Below are 19,763 nucleotides of genomic sequence, written 5' to 3'. Positions count from 1 at the left end.
TTCAAATAGTCAGGCTCCCTGATAAAAAAGAAAACAGCTCAAGTAGAAGTGGAAAAAAATGATATCTAGGAGAGATGTAGAAGCAGGTTAGTAAAATAAATGATTGTAAGGATTGTAAAATAAATGGTGAAACTTGCATCAGTGAATTTTGTATGTAGAGAAAGCAGCCAGCCATAACAGCTACTTGAAGTGGGTGCTGTTTGGTTAACTGACAAGAAGATAGCAGATGGCCACTGTTTCACTAAGACCAAAGCCTGGGAGCTTGAGAGAGAATAGGATCTGCAAAGGGCATTTAATGCATGGAAAATTGAGTCAAGCTACATTAAGGAAAAAAAAAAAAGTTCAACATTAGCTACACATGTATTAGCATGTATTAGCCTCAGTATATGGAAAGGACATCATGTTAGTCAAAACAGAGTCTTGTTATTTCAAACTCTAATAGGTAGCAAAGAATTTCCTATGGTTTCTTGCCACTATTATTCATTCTGTCATAATCTGAAGTCATTTCACCATAGCTGTAGTCTCAGCAGGTCTCACAATTTGAGGAAGATATAAGTCAGTATGAAGCAGTATAGGAAATCTCCAAGGAAAATCTTTGTACTGCTGAAGCCTGAAGGTGGTATTCACTTCCCAGTCATAGTTGAATTAATTTCCAGAGCCAGTATGGGGATATGAAGCAAATCATGGGATAACTATAAAGACCTGCTGCCTGTGCCCATAAAGTTAGCTCCACTATCAAAAAACAAACAAACAAACAGCTATTTTTCTTAACATTTTCTATTTTCTAGATACATCTATTTTCTAGATACAGTCAAGGTCAGTCTCACCAAGCTATGACTTGTATTTCTGGTGTAGGTAAAGTTTATGAGAGTCTTGCATCAGAAGCATATTTCCATGTTTCGCGGGACATGTAAGACTGTGGTCAGAGTTTTTTGTAGTTCTTTTTTCTTTTTTTTTTTGCAAAACCACATTCATAAAACTTCAGTATAAAAGGCAAATTCCATAGAAATCCTCCTCCTCCCAAAACTTATTTCAGTGCAATACTACATTTTGCAATCTTTGTACAGCACTGCAGAAACCCAATCCAACAACAGATGCACACTGTTCAAACGACTGGCAGAATTTGAATGCTTTGTTATTAACTCATCTTAAATGCTTCATGATACTTTAGAGTAAAAAGCACAACTTACATGCCAAGTAAGACATGGTTTGGAGAGTAAAAAAAAAAAAAAAAAAAAAAGACCAAAACCAAATACAGTCAGTTCTGTTACTATGTTAAGAGGTGCAGCAGCACAATTGCTAACTCATTTGAGGCCTTTTAGCCTACCTGTCTATGCTAGATTTGGTATCTGCAATTTTGTTCAGGCTGGAGACTTTGAAGCCATATGCACTTCCCCTTTGGCCCTTGTTCATGTAATTGCCAAAGGCCAAAACGACCTCCAGGAGTTGCCTCAAACGTTTGCTGCGGATGAGTTCTTTGGATGCCAGAAGAATGGCTTGAAAAGAGAAAAGAAACAAACAGGTTATTGTGGTTGTTAACATATTTTCACCCCTTCTGAAAGGCCCATCTGACTGTCGCACAGCTAAATGTTACAATGCAGCCTGTTCATGCACGGTCCTTCCCCTCCTACCTTCCCAGATGCAGGACAACTGGAAGGAAGGTACACCTCCTCATTCTGCAGGACACTTCTCTGAACACAGGAGTAGGACTGTTCTCCTGGGTCTCCCACAGTAAAAACACAGGTAGTGGGAATAGGGGTAAGTCTAGAGCTCGTCTGAAAATGCGGAGTGGAAGATACTCCCCTCCTGTCTGATAACCAGGAATGATGCACAGAAGCCGTGGCACTCTTCTTGTAAGTGACACATTTCCACATCACCGTTCTGAGGCACCTAACCTAATCTAACTGCTCCAATGAGGTGGAAAGTGCAAGGACTGGAAGAGAGAAGGGAAGGCTGACCTGCACAGAAGGGCCATGTCAGTTCAGCAATATCTGATAGCGCAATGACACCTGTCAGGTCATATTTACAGTGTAACAACAGCAACACTTTATTAAGTCAGTTGGGTGTAACACCATCATACAGAATTTGCTTCCCAGTGCATTGCATGTCTTGCATTCACTGGCTTTACAACCACAGCACAGACGTAACGATTCCTTTGAAGAAAAGCCTCTCTTTACCTTCCTTGCCCATTTACCCAACCCCTAGCAGAGCCTTTAATCATACCTTCTACTTTTGGCTTTGCTTCTGCCAGCCTCTCTGGAAACTTCTTTTTGAAGAACAATGCTTGGAGTCGCTGCTGATAGTGGTCAATCCTACACAAAGGGTAGAGTAAAATTAACACTGAACTTGAACCGTATTTTGAAGCCCTGGGCCAGTATGCTGCCTACATAATCTTATGGCTGAGTGTTGAGACCCAAAATACCTATGCATGGGATTACAAACATAGTTCAAACACCTAACTCTACTTAAACAACGCTGTTAGAAAAACAGAGCCTGAATGCATGAGCTCCAGGTGAAAAGGAGCTGGAAGAACTCCCACTGCTCTCAAAATATGAGCGCCATGAAATCCCTTTTTCTGTGAACAAAGCTAGGCAGGGGAGACAGGTTTCTGCTTGTCATCAGGGGATTGTCCTTAAGTGACAACATGGAGAGTGTTTATTATCAATGAAAAGTTTGTGTAATAAAGAAAAACATTTGTAACATTGGAAGGCTTCTGGAAAATGCAAGGTATAATGTTGGCCCATAATCTCTTGCACATTCCCCCTCAGTGCCAGATGATCCATTTTTAACAACAATTACAGGTGCTTCCAAGAAGCCCTCAGTGCTTTTTCCCATAATGTGTTGAACAGACCTGCTCATCTCAAAGAGGAAACGATCTGCCCGAGCCATGCGCTCTATTTCATGTTTATGCTCCTCCAGCAGGTCGGTATCACTCTTTTCAGGAACAAACTTCAGCAGCTGGAATGGCAGACACAAACCAAACAGCAAGACAAGAGTTTTATCTGTTACCACTGGGAAGCATTACTTTGATTCAGCCATGTGACTGTAACTTCAAGCGCAGCTGCGGCTACAAAACTGACCTTTTCAAAATATCTGCTTGCTGTTGTGCCTTTGTCCTTCACTGACCCTACTAGATTCATTTTCATCTCCAAAGGGGAATTTCCCATTTCTAAATCCTAAAGGCCAAGTACGACTGCAGCTTACCCAAGGGGAAGTACAGAAAGAACTCTGATTCCCACAGCACTATGCAGAGAGTCTATGTAGACTGGTGCATACAATAACAGGACGCACCCCAACCAGTGTGAACTACTCCTTGTGCATATCTTGGAATGCACACAAAGCCCCATCTATCTCCCTCTTGGGTCCGCCCTGCTCCGTGGAAACAATAAACAATTACCAAGCCACTAGATGTGTATCTGACACTGGCTGCTATTCATACGCTGACCTTAAAAGCTCATACTTTGACAGATTTTTCACATATCTAGTGGTAGCTGTGCTTTAGTCTGGTTATAAATACTGTCATGCATGCAGCCACAGTGCACATCCACAAGGAAAAAACTGCTTGCAAGAAGCACTTTTGCTTTACACCATTTCTTTAATATTTCATCCCACCCCTCAAAAGTGTGGTACTCAAAAGGTGTGGAGCATCAGAAGTTTGCACTGACTCATAAAGCAGCTGCAAACATTCAGTTAAGATGACAAGCAGGCTGTACATTTCCAAAATGGAATAGCTTTTTGTATATAATTAAATACACTGACTGCATACAAACAAGTAATTATATTTGTTATAGAAGCGAGAATTATAACATTCTGTGCCCTCCTAAGGAATTCTATCCTATGCAACTGTGGTCAAAACATCATCTTTCATCCTCTATAAATGGGAAAAAAAATGAAGGAATGGTGTTTCAATTGTTCTGTTTTGCTTTCCCTACCAGCTATGCAGTGTACAAATGGAGGACAGAAGTCTCTCAATTTCTTTCTAACCATTGTAGTTAGAATGCAAGTTCTCTTCTTAGAGGTTAGAGTCCTGGCTTTAACCATCAACTTACACAATCTGACTCATGACATTTCCCAATGGAAAAGCTGGGCAAGGGAACACATTAAGAAAAAAGAAAAAATTAAAGATTGTAAAAGTCACAGAAAAGTCATAGGTAAAAAGAGAGTTCATAAAAGCAAACCATACCAACTATAACATGTGCATATATTGCATCAGGAAAAGTGTACTAGTATTGGAATCCAAAAGCCCAAGGGATCAATTCAACCTGACACAAATAGGGATAAACAAGGGAGATATACTTCATCACATTGGGAAAAACAGCATTTCTCATGCTCTAACATTCTCTTCAGATCCACAGACAGACTAGCAGAGCCTCCACACACATCCACTTACTTTGGCTGAAAAAAAGACAGTGAGAAATTTATTTATAAGGTATAGCTGACTGCAATCTTACCTGTTCAAGCATATCTTTTGCTAGGTCTTCTTGCTCATCCATCTTCAAGATTGCTTGTCTGATTTCTTCATTAGACAGCTTCAACCTTTCAACAGTACCAACATTCTACTGTTAGTGAAAATTCAAATTACTCAGTTCAGAAAATAGGAAATCTGAAAAGCTGCACTTAAAAATAACACAAAGGAGCTGTGGGAAGGTTCTACATGAAACTATGTTTCGAAGGCTGAGATTTTCTATTTTGTGTTTTGTTGGTTTTTTTTACTTTTCTTTTTATTAATCCACTTCAGTAAATCAAAAACACGCTGATTACACACGTCAATTTACAAAAATCAAATCCTCATAGATCAAAAGTGCTTCCAATTTTCTCCTTTATCAAAATATTTCCCTGATTTTTTTTACAGCACAAAAACACTGCAAATCTGCATAGTTTGTAAGTGATTGTGTGCTCACGTTTCATCTCAGCTTTTAAATATAAAAGGATCTCCCAAGGTAACAAGTAATGATTCTGATCTTTCTATGACAAATCTGTTTGTGTTTGCTAAGTTCACTCTGTTAGCAATCACAGCTGAAAAAGAAATGGATATCACAGACAAGTCCATGTTTCATATCCAATATGGAAGAAGCCCTAAAAACATAAGCTTATTTAATTAATATCTGAGGTGTTAAGAATATATTCTCCTTATCACCTAGTCCGGTATATTTGTGTGCAATAGGTAGAAGTCATCAGTTACAACTAAACAAGAAATCAATAAAACAAATCTTCAGGGTCTTCAACTGAAACCCAGGGCAGACAAGTCAAAATTAGGGATCATTGAGAGGCTGTTTGATATACTGCCAGAAATTAAGGGGTGGTTCTCAGTGCAGGTGACACTAAATATATATGCAAGCAACAAATTCTATACTACCATCCCACACTCACAACACCCTCACTGATCTGCCTACCAGAATAGGGGAGAACTATCCAGAATAAAATCTCAATTTTGGGAGTGAAACAGGAAAGTGTAAAAATAAATATTTGAAGAGAGAAGTCTGCAGTCTCCATGGATCTTCTACAATCATTGTAATTAATTAACAGCAGAAAGAGAAATTGTGAATACAAATATGAGATAGGCTGATGCACAAGCCAGAACATTTTTGTCTTCCATGCTAACCAACTCCATGTTCGAATTTCACATTGCTAATTGCCATTTGGATAGAACCACGTTTGTATGTAAAAGCAAAAGAAAGCTTTATTTTTACAGACAGGAAATATTACTAAATCTGAGAAACTTAAAACATTTTAATATTGCCCAATACAACCAACAGCTGGAAACTAGAATATGAATCAGCAGAAATTCAAAAGCTTTTAAATATTACACGCCTTAACTAATTACACTCACTGTGCTCCTAATTGTTCACTGCTAGCTGTCCACTTTTGACAAGGAAGGCAAACTGATAACAGCTAAATAAGAATTACCCCAAAACCTTCATAACAGGGCCATATTTGAGAAATAAAAGGATTAGAATGTTTAGAGTTCAGGCTGCAAACGTTTTACTTTAGGTCATCAGTTTTCACTCAAGATCAAAACAACAAACCTCAGTATACAGGCTTCTGCATAAAACCCTACATTCTTGATCAGAAAGTTGAAGTTTCTTTTGGCTTTAATAATCATGAATTATGAAGTCTATGGTTGCTTGACCGAGTTGATCAAATTCTGTGACTGCACGACTCTTGAGAATCTTATTTTTGGGCGTAGGCCTGGCTCTTAGCAGACACACATACACATAACGAGACAATTTGGGGGCCTGCACTTTTGGAACGTGTCACAAAGTGCACCTTTACATTTTCCAGAATGTAGCCTCCACACAGAGGGCTTGTATCTTGTGAGACAGGCACAGTGTGTAGGAGGAGAGACAAGAGGCCAACCCACGAACACCAGGATTTCTGTCAGTGATGATGTTGCTACTCTCGAGATTTATGGAAAAAATATAAAAATAAAAAGTGTCTTTTTTCCATGAAAATAATTCAAACAATTAGTACACTGACCACCTTTTTACACAGAGATCCTGTGTGTGTGTTTGGGGACCCAATAAATATGACCAAACAGAGAGGTCTGAGGCACATTAACAACACAGAAAGTGTGGCTCACATTACTGTGGATTTCACTATTCTGTCCAGGAGCCTGAGGACTTCAGATTCCAAGCTCTGCTGTTTGTTGCCATTTATCATTACTAAATACACTTGAAAACATCATCTGTTCAAAAATAATGGAGAGCCCCAAGGACAGACAGTTATACAAACACTTTGATTTCTTGAATGATTCTGTGCCCAGCCATCCACAGAAAAACATCTGGCTTGGATGGTTTAGCCCACAGTGGAGAGAACCAGAAAGCTTGCCAGCCCCCTGCTGAGAAGCAGTTTAACTTAGTCACTTACAGGCCTCTAATGGGGTCATGATGCCTGCAGGTGTGCATCCTCGATTATTACCAATCCAATTACTAGTACAGAAGGTTTTATGGCAAAACAAGCTTACTCTTCCAAAGCAGGCTTCTTTGAGGTAGGACATATCTCAAGAGTTGTAAGTGTCAACGGCAGTTAACAGGGATCTTTCCAGTAAAAACTGTCTGAATAACTGGCCAAAGAATTCTTAATCATGTGATTTTTCTTGTATCTTCAAAATTAATGCTCAGTCATGCAGTAGATCTTAAAGATGGACAGTGGTAATGTGAAACAGATGTGCTGCTTTTAAACAGAAACAGGTGAAGTGATTAAAGAGGAACCTAAAGCAGATGCATAAACTTTTTCCATTCAGAACTAAATAGAGGCATCCCTCAGAGCCTAAAACTCATGAGGTACAGGCAGCAAATTAATGCGGAATTGCAGCCCAAAAAATTACACTGCAGAAATTACATTTCAGTAAATCAAGTGTCTACTGAAAAGTTTGCAGTGACTTTCTTACAAGCTTCGCAGATCTTCCTCGAGCTGCTGGAGACAACTCTATCCAGAACAGTGTACAATTCAAGCTGCATTCTCTCTACCTCACAATTCTTAATCAAAGCAACAATCCTGGCATCAGAACTTAGGAAATAAACGTAACCAGGAGAAAAGACTGCGCCTCTTTCCTCAGCACACTCATTCAGAGCACAGACACTGACCGTGGTTTTGTTCAAGAGCAGCCTGACGCCAGTCAAAAGAGCAGCGGAAAGGATCTTTACTGACAATACTCCCTCCTTCTCCCCTTACCCATACATCTTGTGGCAGTATATAGAAGTCCAACTGCTTGAGTCATCTTCAAGCAATGTTAAAATTCAACAAGTACCAAATAACTTCTGATATGGTACTTAAGCTGCCTCCCTCTATCCCCTCCGGCTTCATAAATAATCTCTATTGACTCTGCTGGGTAATTCATCACTAATCTCCCCAGGACACCTCGGCTGATTTAACACCAGCTTCACTCGAAGACATCAAGTGGTTTATTGTTTCGTCCTCTTGGAGAAAGTCAGCAGCCTGTCTCTGAACATGCCTGGGAGACATGCTGCAGCTTTACATCAGCTTCCCTTGCAGACACCCAATGCTCACTCATTTTTCCTTCTTAAATATATCCATTGATTTAAATCACAGTAACCTCCCCCCTTCATTCCCCTCTTCCATGGATCAAAACAGAATATTTGTGGCTTATTAACCATCTCCCTCCACATATGAAGGAGTGAGTCACTTCATGGGTTTGTTCCTTGGATTTTGCTTAGCTTTTAAGAAAGCTGCTTGTCTGCCTGATACCAGAGAACCTTGAACGGTGTTGCAGCTACATTAGTATCTCATTCCCACTTTTTCTTTGGAGAAAGGGACTGGTTTTAATGCATATCAAGACTGAACTAAATCACACCGCTTGTGAAGATGCTAGCAGTTGTAGCTGTGACACTGTTGCTGCTAGCTGAAAACAGTGAAATAGGCCTTGCCCTTCCTCATGTATGAGCATGACCTCAAACATGTGCACTTCTCCACATATTTAACTAAGGCCACTTTATGGAGGCTCACTAAATTTTTAGCTTTTATTGATCACAGGCTGCTACATCTCCACAACTCATTTCACACAGGTTAACAGTGAATTCAGTCTCAAATTTTGTGACTGGTACTACTGAGCTCTCCTAAGGCACTGTACAACTGCCAAGCTGCAGGCTGATGTTAAATAGCTGCATTCTGGGAAAACTCACTGTTGGTAAACCATAAAGGCAGGAAAAATAAATCTCTCTTCCTCCTTTCAGAAAAAGCATTCAGGAACATTAGGCTGGTCTAACTGCAAGTTAACCTAGGAGAGAAACCTCTCTTTTCACTGTTTATCTCAGCTGCCAACACATCTTGTCAGTGAAGAAGATGATGTCGTAACAGTTTGGGAACAACAGTGGGGACTTCTATCACATACAACTTGCGCCACTGTATCAACATATAGGGCAAAAATATACCAGTGCATTTTCAGTACTTCATTGTGAAAATATTTTGCTAAGTGCATAGGCAAACAGCCTTCTCTTTTCTTTTTCTTATTCAGAGAAAGCTCATGAGTGACCAAGATACTCTGCATCCACACACTCTCAATTTCCTACAAAGAAGTATCTGAGATGCCATCTTTCCAAGCCAAGCAGGGCCAAACTTGGGAATCCCCAAATGACGTTGACATGTTGATGAGACAGTTGTTCATCTTTTATCACAACCCTGTTTCCTATTCATGATTTAAGACAGAATGACACTGACTGATACGTTAAGTTTAACTCTGGGGATTATCATACCCCCAAATTATCATAGTACTTAGAATCTGCCTTAAAATAAGGGTGAAAAGTGTATTGCCACATGGCAGAAAAGCACCCGGGGGTTGAGGAACTGCACAGACAGCACATGGACATCAACACTGTCAGAACAGCTCATCCCTTTAACGTGTGAACTAAAGGGGTTTAGAAACTCTGAGGAGGCACAGCTACGTGAGAAAAACACTCGGTCTCTTCAGTACTCTGGCTGGAAGTGCTGCACAAGTCCCTTCTCCCTCATTGATAGATGTTCAAAACAACAATCATGAAAGACACAAACTTTTAGTACAGCAACTTGCTAAGCCTGGTTCACAGATAATAGCTACTATGAGATTAACACTCAAAATTATTTTTGTTCAGTCAGATTGTGCAGTCTTCTGCTACTAACTGTATTTATGACATTTTCCTTCCATTTCTACTGTTTCCAGCCTCTTGAGAGGGTTACTGCTGACTCGCTGGGCCACAGGAATAACAAATACATCTCGGAACAACTCTGACATAATCATTTTACTGGATTTCAAGCAAAATAACTTGTCCAAAAAAATTCCATAAGTATACAGTCAACCTTCATGCTCCATGTGAGTGATGTTTCTCATAAGACCAGACCTCTGCAGAGCATTTCACAGAACAGAACAGTAAGAGATACAAGCCATAGGCAAATTCTGTAAGGAACATTTTAAGATGCGGTACAATAAAAACACTAGAGCAGTGAAAATACTATCTGTTATTTAAGTAATGAAAGGAAAGAGAAGCCATACTGGTGAGAGAGGTCAGAGAAGTTTCCAGCTGTGAAGCAAAAGCAGGGAAGCACAGGGATTTGGGATGGCTCTTCCAGACCACACAAGTCTGACAGTAAATTCTCCAGCCTGGTGGAAACTGAAGACATCAGGAAATTCATGAGGGATAGCAGGTTTCCAGAGTGACAGAAATAACTGTATGTTGGAAACACCATTAAGAAAGCCAGATTTGAAGACAGTGGGTGCCTGGACTCACCACAGACACATGGTTCCATGCCTTGGTTGAATTATAGCCTACTGGAAACACTGTGAGATAAACTGATCTTGTGCCTGTTCAAATCTTTACAGTTGGCCTATGGGAAAGAACTTGGTTCTAGATCCATCAGATTCCATTAAACAAGAACTATTACATCCTCCCACTGAAGGAAAACTGAAAAATGTTGCTATCAAGTTGCTGAAAAAAAAGCTTTTTTTTTTTTTAATGAAAATTGAGATGAGAACAGGGAGGAAGTCCTTTGAATCTCCTCACTGTTAGCAAAAAATAGTTAACAATTCAATTTTCATCTCTTTTCAGTTTACCATGCTCCAGTTTCTCCATGAAACAAAGCAAGAGACATCTATTTCTCACTCTAGCTAGATTTTGGCTTGTTGGATCATAAGAAATATGAGCTCTGCCTGACCCCTTCTAACACAGTGTTAGTAAAACAAAAACATTTGAGTAGTGGAGGGAAAGAAAACCCAGCCCATGCAGCTATTTTACTTTAAAGGACACGGCAGTTTAGTGTAAACAAAGGAGGAATAAACTACAGGGATATATGCACAGTAAGAGTAAATTGGAAACAGCTGTTGGCAGATACTGTGGCAACCTGAAAGCTGGGGCTGCAGCTCAGGGTTGCTCAAACTCTCTTTGTTTGTCACCATTTTAAAATATTTTCTCACTGCATGTGTCTGCACACCCACATGCACATGTGTAAGGTGCACTGCAGGAGAAGCAAGGACATGGCAGTAACCAGGGAAGACTTGGCTAGAAGCATCTCTCTCTTTGGGTTTAGCCTAGAGGAAGAAGCACTGGGATAATGAAAAAAAACTGCAGTGGGGTTGTATAATCCTTTTGATTATTGTCTGCAGCCAACCCTCCCAATTGCTAACTTCAACAACAGATCCATCTAAGCAGAAAGTGCAGTAAGAGACATGAATACAGAGGTGCCATTTTAGTTCCCAAATATTTTGTTTTTCTACTTGCCTTTGAAAGGGAGATTTGGGGAGAAGAAGCAATCCTGGTCCAAGCTATGAGATACTTTATATATCCTGGATGTAAAGTTATCAAGTTATCTGTGACAAGCATGAAACCATCTAAGTTAATGATAGCTCTGGTGACAGCAAAGTTGACAGGACACAGTGCAAACTGGCAGGCATTGTTAGGCCTGCTAACAATAAGACCAGATTATTTCCTGGTGGAGAAGCTTTTCAGCTCTTGATTCCAAATTAGCAACTCAACACATACTGGCTTCATGGCACACCTGGAGTGATCACATGCTGCATACCCTTAAATGCAAAGCTGGTGCACCAAGATCACTTCTCTGGAGGCAACAGGAGGTATGACACATCGTGGGAACTGTCTTTTGTCTCTCTCTCACTGTTCAGAGAGAACTCCTTAGGAAAGGGTAGACTAGACTTGCATAGCAGAAGAAGTGAATAGTAAAAAGCATGCTGCTGCTCCTGTTTATGGGATAGAAGATACTTAAAAATAGACATCTAGTGTCACAGCAACTCACGGACCACTTTCTTGGATCCTTCTTAGCCCAGCCACCTGTACACATTATGCTACCACTCCAGGAAGCATTTCATGTGCTCATATGACTTAATCTGCTCCCCAGATACAATTTCACAGGTCTGTCAAACAGCATGAAAATCCTGTTGCCCCTATACCTTCAGCATCCCTCTGGACCAGCCTGCAGTCAGCTGCCAGCATGAGCAAAAACATGCATTGGCAACTACTGCAGAGAGAGAAACATAAGCCTTCCCTCCTTGCTGGTTTGGATGGTAGGGGTCCTGCTGACATGTAGGCTAATGCCACATACGTAGCATAATGAGCGCCTCCACGGTTTTCACCGAACAGTAGAAAGAACTCACTCCAGTCCTGGTGGTCTGGCTGCAGCGTTGCTTTTAACTGTTGCCTTGCTAGAGCAGACAATCACACAAAGCTACATTTTCTGCTAATCACTGGAACAGTTTTCAAGCTCAGTACTACCCAGGTTTCCCAGTCTTGCTTCCTGCTCTGACAGGGAAGGTAAGATTCTCAGGTGGTTCCATCCCTGTACAAATTTGCTGTTTAGTGACAGATATCCAGCCCAGCACACAGGTTGGCAGAAAGTCATGAAAAACATACAGGTATCCCTGATGTCACAGCATCTGAAGATATAGGGTCATTAGAAGAGCATGCAAAGTTGAATCATGCTTTCCGAAGCCTAATTTACAAATAAAAGACCTAGTTCTTGAATACCTTTTCTTATATTTGCCAACTTTCTGATGAATGATAAAGATTATCACCACTCTCAACACTGCTGTATTCCAAGGATATGTTCACAGCAACATTTGAAAAACAACATACAGAACAAATTAAGCTAATTGACATACAAACCACATGGGAGACACACCACTTAAAGTGAAGTGGAAGCACTGCCAACCAGCTCATTTCATCTGCCCGTAAGTACCAATAGCTTTCTAGTGATGTGTTCAGATACATTCTGTTTTCTATGTCTACCTGCTTAATAAACAATTGTGTGTGCATGTGTGCATACTAAGAGAGCTAACACTTCACAAAGGCACTTGTGCACTTGTGCATTTATTAAGCTGCAAAAGAATTTTGCTTGAAGTGCTACAGGTATTGGACAACAGGTCTAGGTAAGAAAAAGTACATGTCCATTTGTTAAATTCCACTCCCCTCTTGCCTCTGTGTTGACCACAGCTTATGTTGTCAGCTAAGACTTAGCACACTTACTTGGAAAGGAGAATGACACAATTCTGGGCCCTCCGGCCATCAATCACAGAGAGCTCTTTCACCTTTCGTGTGGAGAGGTAAAGGTCTTCTGTTGAACCCATCTCTTTCTGTGTATAATTCAAAAAAGGGGGGGGAAGACAGTCAGTATCATGTTTTTCCTTATCTACTCACCCAATGCTGATAGAGTTAGTTCAGTATGATGAAAAAAAATCCCAACTTGGGCAAATCCACCCGCATGATGAGAAAAGGAAGCATGAAGGCCAGAAAACATGTAGGTAGAGCCTACACTACTAGACAGACAGGAGTCGTTCATTATCACCTGTAAGATCACCAAATACTGGATCTGATTCTAACTTACAGGATTCACTCTATGAACATTATTTGTATTTATGATATTATTATGTATATTATTATGTTATTATTATGTAGATTATTATTATGTAGATTATTAATGTAAATCTAGTCTGACAGAAAAACTGGGCACGTCTGGCAAAGCCCACTAGTATCATAGCATATCCTTCAGCTGATATCTTTTGCAGAGGTTACACAGTGCTTTTGAAATGCTGCAGCCCAATCAGGAAGCATCCTTTCATCATCTCTTAAGGCTGCCATTGGACCAATCTTATCCATGCTGCACGTGAGAGACAAACAGTAGGGCAAGACAGCCTTCATCATACTATGTACTTATTAAGTCACCAACAACTATATTAGAACTAGCTTCTCTTTTTAGATGAATTAATACAATTAAATATGGAGAAAACAATTTTTCTCAAGCTTTTGTGTATATCCCCACTGCCAAACTCACTACCCTGGAAAATACCAGTCCAAAATGTTAGATACAGAGCATAGACAGAAACTAATTGCAGACCTAGCCTGATCATCCACAAGTCTCTGACTCCTTGTCCTGCCTAAATATCAGGCATGAATTTTGTGATACTTCTAGAGATTGGCTTTCTGTAATTCCATTTTGCATCTTTTAACACCATTCCTTAAACAGAAATAGAGGTAATGATAAGAAGTTATAATCTTGCATAATAGCTCCCAAGTAATCAGCAGAGGAAACTGGAAACAGGATGGCTTTTATCTTCCCAGCTAGCTGTTGTTGGAATTTCTTTAAAAATGACTTTTCATTACACTCATTATCATTCCTTGAGATTTTGAAACTAACTAGTATAATCCAGCTCTGAATGCATCCGTCAAATTATTAACATGATCCCTTCCATTGGACATAACAGCAAACATGCTGGGTTGGACCTTCTGCGTCCTGTCCAGTGTCCTGTCTCTGAGTGTGGTCAACAGCAGATACCCATGGAAAAATGTAAGACCGTGATAAGTGTGCAATTTCTAGAATTAATACCTTGGACTGAAAGTTCTTCAGCTCAGATCCTACTTATGTTAGTGTCTGTTTTGAGTTACTAACTCCTAATATGAGGTATGATGCTTTCGAAGGGTTTACTGCTCTCCTAATTAATCAATTTCAAGAGATTTTTTAATACCCACGTATCTGAAATTTAAATGTAAACCCTGGAGAGATTCATACTGTTACTTCCCATTTTAGTTCATGGTACAGCCACAACGAGCCTGTGCTGCTCCTGGATACACAAAGGATTCATACAACCACATGCAAATGTGTTGCAGGGAGCCACTACCAATATGGAGTAGCATTATAAGCAGGTACAATCCATTAGCCAAAGACATGCATACTATAGTTCTGCTTGAGAAGCCCAGAGTGTCTAGTTGGGAAAGAAAGAAAACACAAAACTACCGGACAAATCAAAAAGAGTTTCTAAGGAAGGAAAAAAATGAACATTTAGGAAGCTTATTATTTTTGAGGAAAACTAACAAAACAGAAGAGCAGTGCACCCCCAGGATGTATGCAGAGATGCCCAATTTTTCTGAATTTCCTCAGTTTTTGCAGTGGAGGGCAGGGGAATAGGGAAATAGGCAGCTGCTGAACACTGAGAGGCAAGCAAGGTACCGGTAGGTCCGCTTTGTTCCCAATTTAAAAGCTTCACTGTCTCTCACTAGCTAGTGTTTGCAGACAAGTACAGCTGGTTACCATTATACAGCACCCATCCCAAGGAAAAAGAAAAAAAATAAAGTAATTTCAGGGCTTGGCTACATACTGTGTATTTCAAGGCTTGGCTATGCAGTGTGTTCAGATGTCTTCCCCTAAAGCCATGCAGGAGGGATTAGTGTAACAGTCTCCATCCCGTTTCAATTCCCCAGCCCTGAAGGTTCAACACAGATGAATACCTGAACTATTCAGACATGGCCGACTCCTTGGTCATAAGGAGTGGCCTAGTCTCATCTAAAAATATATTCTCTCCAACTCATATTGAGGAGAGAGTATTTATAGACATTTGGAGTTCTGTGTAAGCAAAAGCAGATGAAGCTTCAGGTTTTACTGAAGCCAGATTGCAAACTTAACTGAAGGAAAACAGATTGCATGTACACTATCTGTGTTCTCTTAGACACAGAAAAAGAAGAGCAAGGAGGCAGTAGTGACCAGTTTTTGTGGGATAAGCCAAACACACAGAGCAAGAACAGCTGGAGCTGTTGTCAAACTACAAAACAGTGTCCCAACATTTTTCACATTATTCTTTACAGTCTATGTGGACTAACATTGTGCTGTATATTTCAAACAGTCTTTCCGATTTGAGATTTTAATTAGTAATTCAAAAATCTACTCTATCACACAGACTTGTTTTATGGTACACATTGCCATGATGATAAATAGTTTGTGGCCTAGATGCATTTATTAGTCTCTTCCAGCAACAGGGGGAACTTTCTAGTTACAGTCCCCTGAGTGCTCACAGCAAGAACTGCTTTCTTGCTTTCCATACTTTCCATTATATGCCACCAGGACACTTGTCATGACATCTCAAAAATTTCCTTGTCATGACATCTCAAAAATCCCCTTGTAAGAGTCTTGCTCTTCTCAAAAGTCTCTCCCCAAAATTTTGCTTAGATAATGAATAAAATGAGAGACACTTTGCTTCTAATCTTTTTGTTCAGAATCATCCTAATGGGAACTACAGAGTCACCAGCAGAAACCACAGAGTGATGACAGCTAATTGAACAGGAACTATATCTTTCTATAACAGAGCTAGCACAACTGACAAAATTGTTTTTACTACCTTCTCCACCCAGGAAGCAGAGGTATAAGGACATATGAAAGACTGGAATGAGATGAGGCATGATCCTATGACAGCACGGTGTAGCATCTCCTTCCCAAGCACTGTGAGAGGATCAGAAGGCAGACAGTGATACTCACCTGCTTGCAGGAAGAGGGGTTAGTTAGCAGGTCCTATGCAGACAGCAGCCACAAATAACAAAGAAGGAAACATGCCAAAAGTCAGTCACAGAGAAGTACACCAAGTTTAACAAGGCAGCTGAATTTAGACACAGACTGTTTTCTAAGAGAATAAAATGCTTAGCAAATAATACTGGCCCACATGGTTTAAAGGTATTTCAGCACTTCTTTACATATTTTAAATCAGCAGGTGTTAGGGAAATAAGAGTTCTAGGTCTTTTCTGAAATGAATAAATTCAGTTTCCAAACCATAAATCTCTAAGGTCTAGAAACATTAACTAGGATAATGCTCAAATACCTTTACAAATCTAGTCCAGAGCCTTACTGAAAGAACTGCCAAGGTTAAAAATCAAGGGTCAGTTCTCCTCCCCTAACGCACAGGCACAGTTTGCCTTTCATAGTAACAACTTGTTTCAGTGGCACATTATAGCTTTAACAACTAAGAGCCAACAACTTAGAGCCAAAAGCACCGTGTAACTACTAAAAAAAAACCCTACAGCAGTACTGGCTAACAGACACCAACTATTTCATGACTTACTCCATACTCCAGGAAAACATCAGATATACTGAACAAAAAGGTCAATATTACACAGTCAGATTGGAGCAAAGTCAAAAGACACGTGTAAGAACTCTTGCTCCAACCTTCTGTACACTGAACAATTTTCCTTTTCCTAAACAGCCACCCAAAATGACATACTGGGCTTGAGAGAGGAGAAGAGATCCTTCATCATTTAAAAAAAAAAAAAAAAAAAAGAAGCTGTTAGATATAAGTGAAGCTGAAAAAATAAGAAGACCATATTAATAGCAGCAAAGAAAGAAATATCTTCGTCTGTACTCGTTCAACATTTCAGATGCAAAAGAGCAGGGCTTTCACTGACATTTTTCTTTACAGACATTTGGAGGAAGTTTAAAAGTCACAAACCCAGGGTAAACACACGCTTGGCCAGAGTAGAGTATTAATAAAATAAAAGAGGAGAAAAGACCAAGTGTGAATCAATTGGAAAAGTTCTCATAAGAATTTGATTCAAAAGCAATTTTGGTTGCCTGGCTTTGAAAAAATAAAAATAAAACATAAATAAAAAAAAGAAAATGGAAATATGAGGATTTGTTGTTTGGAATTTAGTTTTTGTTGGAGTGAATATGGATGAAAAAGAAAGCATTACTTAAAGTAATAACAGCAGAATACAAATGAAAAAAACCAGAAATTAGAAACTAAAATGAAAGCTGGAAGGGTATCAGTACACTTAACTGCACAAAGCCATGATGACATTGCATAAGTGATACTCCAGTGTCTGGAGCCACTGTTATAAAATTTGCTTAACAAGCACTGAGAGAACTGTTCTGAGACCCACAGAGATCACTGAGATGATGTCTTCATTTCAGTGGGAAAGTTTAGGTTTAGGGTCATGCTAGTTTACAGCTGAATATGTCAGGCACCTTTTCAGTAGTTGGTAACACAGCCATAAATATTATGTTTCTAACTAAGAATCAACAGACCAGTACATTGACCAGTACATTTCTGAATTTACATCTGGGGTAAAAAATGTGGCAAGACTTTGTAAGATCATTTCTGGTGAGGAAGCTGCAGCATTCGTACCTCAAATGCCACATGCTGGCACAAAACCACTACATTAGAATGGCACCTCAGTGGCTGCTGTTGTCCACAGATGGCAGTCCGCCTACTTTCACAACAGCTGGAAGCTCTCTGCTATAACTAAGCTACTGGCACAGGGTCTACACCCAGTCTTCTACAGCAGTGCAGTTTCATGTGCCTTTCTTCCTATCTGTGAACTAGTTTTTTATTTCAGTGAATGAGATTTGCAGAGATAGAGAGGGACACACTTCAACAGCTATTTGCAGGAGCAGAATAAGAAATTGAATGCCATCATGCAATAGGCAACATTGCAGTCTTCACAGTCCAAGATGTGATGCTTACCTAGATGATTGTGAGCTAGTAAATCAGAAAAGTTATTAATTATGTTTATTGAATCTGATAGGAAAAAATGATAATGAGAGAGATAGAGAAATGAATGGAAAAGTCCAAAGGCAAGGGACTTCATTCTGTGTTCATTCTGAGGTACTGAATAAAATAGTGAATGATAACAATGAAATTACCATTGTTATTGTGGGGCTTAATCATACAGGCTGTTTATGACAATCATGTCTGTGTCTTTTCCTAAAATTCCGAAGAAATTATCTGATTCTGCAAAATAGGAAAGATTGAAGTTCTCCAAGCATATTCCAGAAACAGAAACAGAAAGCTGGAGGAGTTCAGGGAGTACAATCTCTCTCCTGTTAAATCTAATTCAATGGAGATAGATGGATTGAAGGTAACTTGCTTTCCAAGAAAAAGAGGAGGGGAAAAAAAACATTATAATAAATGGTTGCCTTTAAAGTATGCCGTTTGTGTTACTATCTCTCATTTTGACAGATTCTGTCACCCAGCCAGTTGAACCAGGTATTTACGAAAAGAGAAAAAGATACAAAGCAAAAGGCAGCTAATTCAGTCACCTTGTGCAGTTCTTGGATGACTAAAGATTTTTTTCATTGGGAAATAGAGAAATTAAAAGATATAAGAGAAAGATAGATATCAAGCATGAGCATGAAGTTCAGGAGATTTTGGAAATCAGTGGGTACTGAGGTCATATTGGGCATTACCTCTTGGGAAGTGTTGTTTCTGATAGCAGTCCATCAAGTATCATGATGACAGAAGGTTCAACTTTGCCCACTATATAGAATCATAGACTCACCAAGATTGTAAAAGATCTCCAAGATCATCTAATCCAACTGTCCACCTACCACCAATATCTCCTCACTAAACCATGTCCCTAGGAACATTTAAATGTTTCTTGGGCACCTCCAGGGACAGCAACTCAATCACCTCCCTGAGCAGCCCATTCCAGTGCTTAACCATTCTTTCACAGAAGAATTTTTTCCTAATATCCAATCTGAACCTCCACACTTTTGGTCCTGTGATTTTCTTAATCGCGGCAGAGCAGCAAGTGATGCAGCCTGACTGTAGATGGGCAAAAATCAAGCATGTGCCTTCTTTCCAACTATGCGTATTCAAGGAAGACAAAATGTGGAAGAATCCACTCTTACCTGGTGTCTCTGATACGCTGAGAACATCTTTTCAAAATCTTCTAGATCCAACACCTTGAATGCCTTTAAATCATCAATCTCATTCCAGATTGTGCCATGGATCCTCTCCTGAAAGAAAAGGTTGTATTTTCATGAGATAATAAAACCTTTTAGCTAAGTACATTCAATGCTTTTTTCTTAGGTTTTGATTACTTTTTTTTTCTTTTTTTCCATCACAGCAAGCCTCTGATGAAAGGCCACATTCAGAGACTAGCAAAATCAAGCAATATCCATGATCCCACAGTATGTATCCTTTAATGCAATGATAGCGGTCATGAGAAAGAAGTGTCACCATTATGAGGAAAAAGCTTGGGAAGAATACAGGATGCATGATCATCTCA

The 19,763-nt window shown here is 39.7% G+C and overlaps 1 protein-coding gene across 5 annotated transcripts in view; it reads right to left on the bottom strand.

Annotated features, from left to right (window-relative positions):
• The window catches only part of DAAM2 (dishevelled associated activator of morphogenesis 2), a 189,922-nt gene that overhangs the window by 21,977 nt on the left and 148,182 nt on the right, over positions 1-19,763 (bottom strand). For 4 of the 5 annotated variants that reach the window (XM_042830459.1, XM_042830450.1, XM_042830440.1 and 1 more), the window contains 7 exons: positions 19,384-19,491; positions 16,243-16,275; positions 12,966-13,072; positions 4,452-4,536; positions 2,852-2,958; positions 2,224-2,312; positions 1,328-1,496 (listed from right to left, as the gene is read on the bottom strand). In XM_042830459.1, coding sequence (XP_042686393.1) covers positions 1,328-1,496; positions 2,224-2,312; positions 2,852-2,958; positions 4,452-4,536; positions 12,966-13,072; positions 16,243-16,275; positions 19,384-19,491 — 698 coding nt within the window. The remainder of the gene's footprint in view (positions 1-1,327; positions 1,497-2,223; positions 2,313-2,851; positions 2,959-4,451; positions 4,537-12,965; positions 13,073-16,242; positions 16,276-19,383; positions 19,492-19,763) is intronic. The other variant, XM_042830468.1, reaches the window with a different exon arrangement.

This window comes from Centrocercus urophasianus, unplaced genomic scaffold (assembly GCF_019232065.1).
Source record: "Centrocercus urophasianus isolate 14NV4802_14NV808 unplaced genomic scaffold, USGS_Curo_1.0 seq_10, whole genome shotgun sequence".
In the NCBI taxonomy this organism is placed as follows: domain Eukaryota; kingdom Metazoa; phylum Chordata; class Aves; order Galliformes; family Phasianidae; genus Centrocercus; species Centrocercus urophasianus.
Note: the sequence above shows the minus strand (reverse complement) of the source record. Positions and strands in the feature narration are given on the sequence as shown.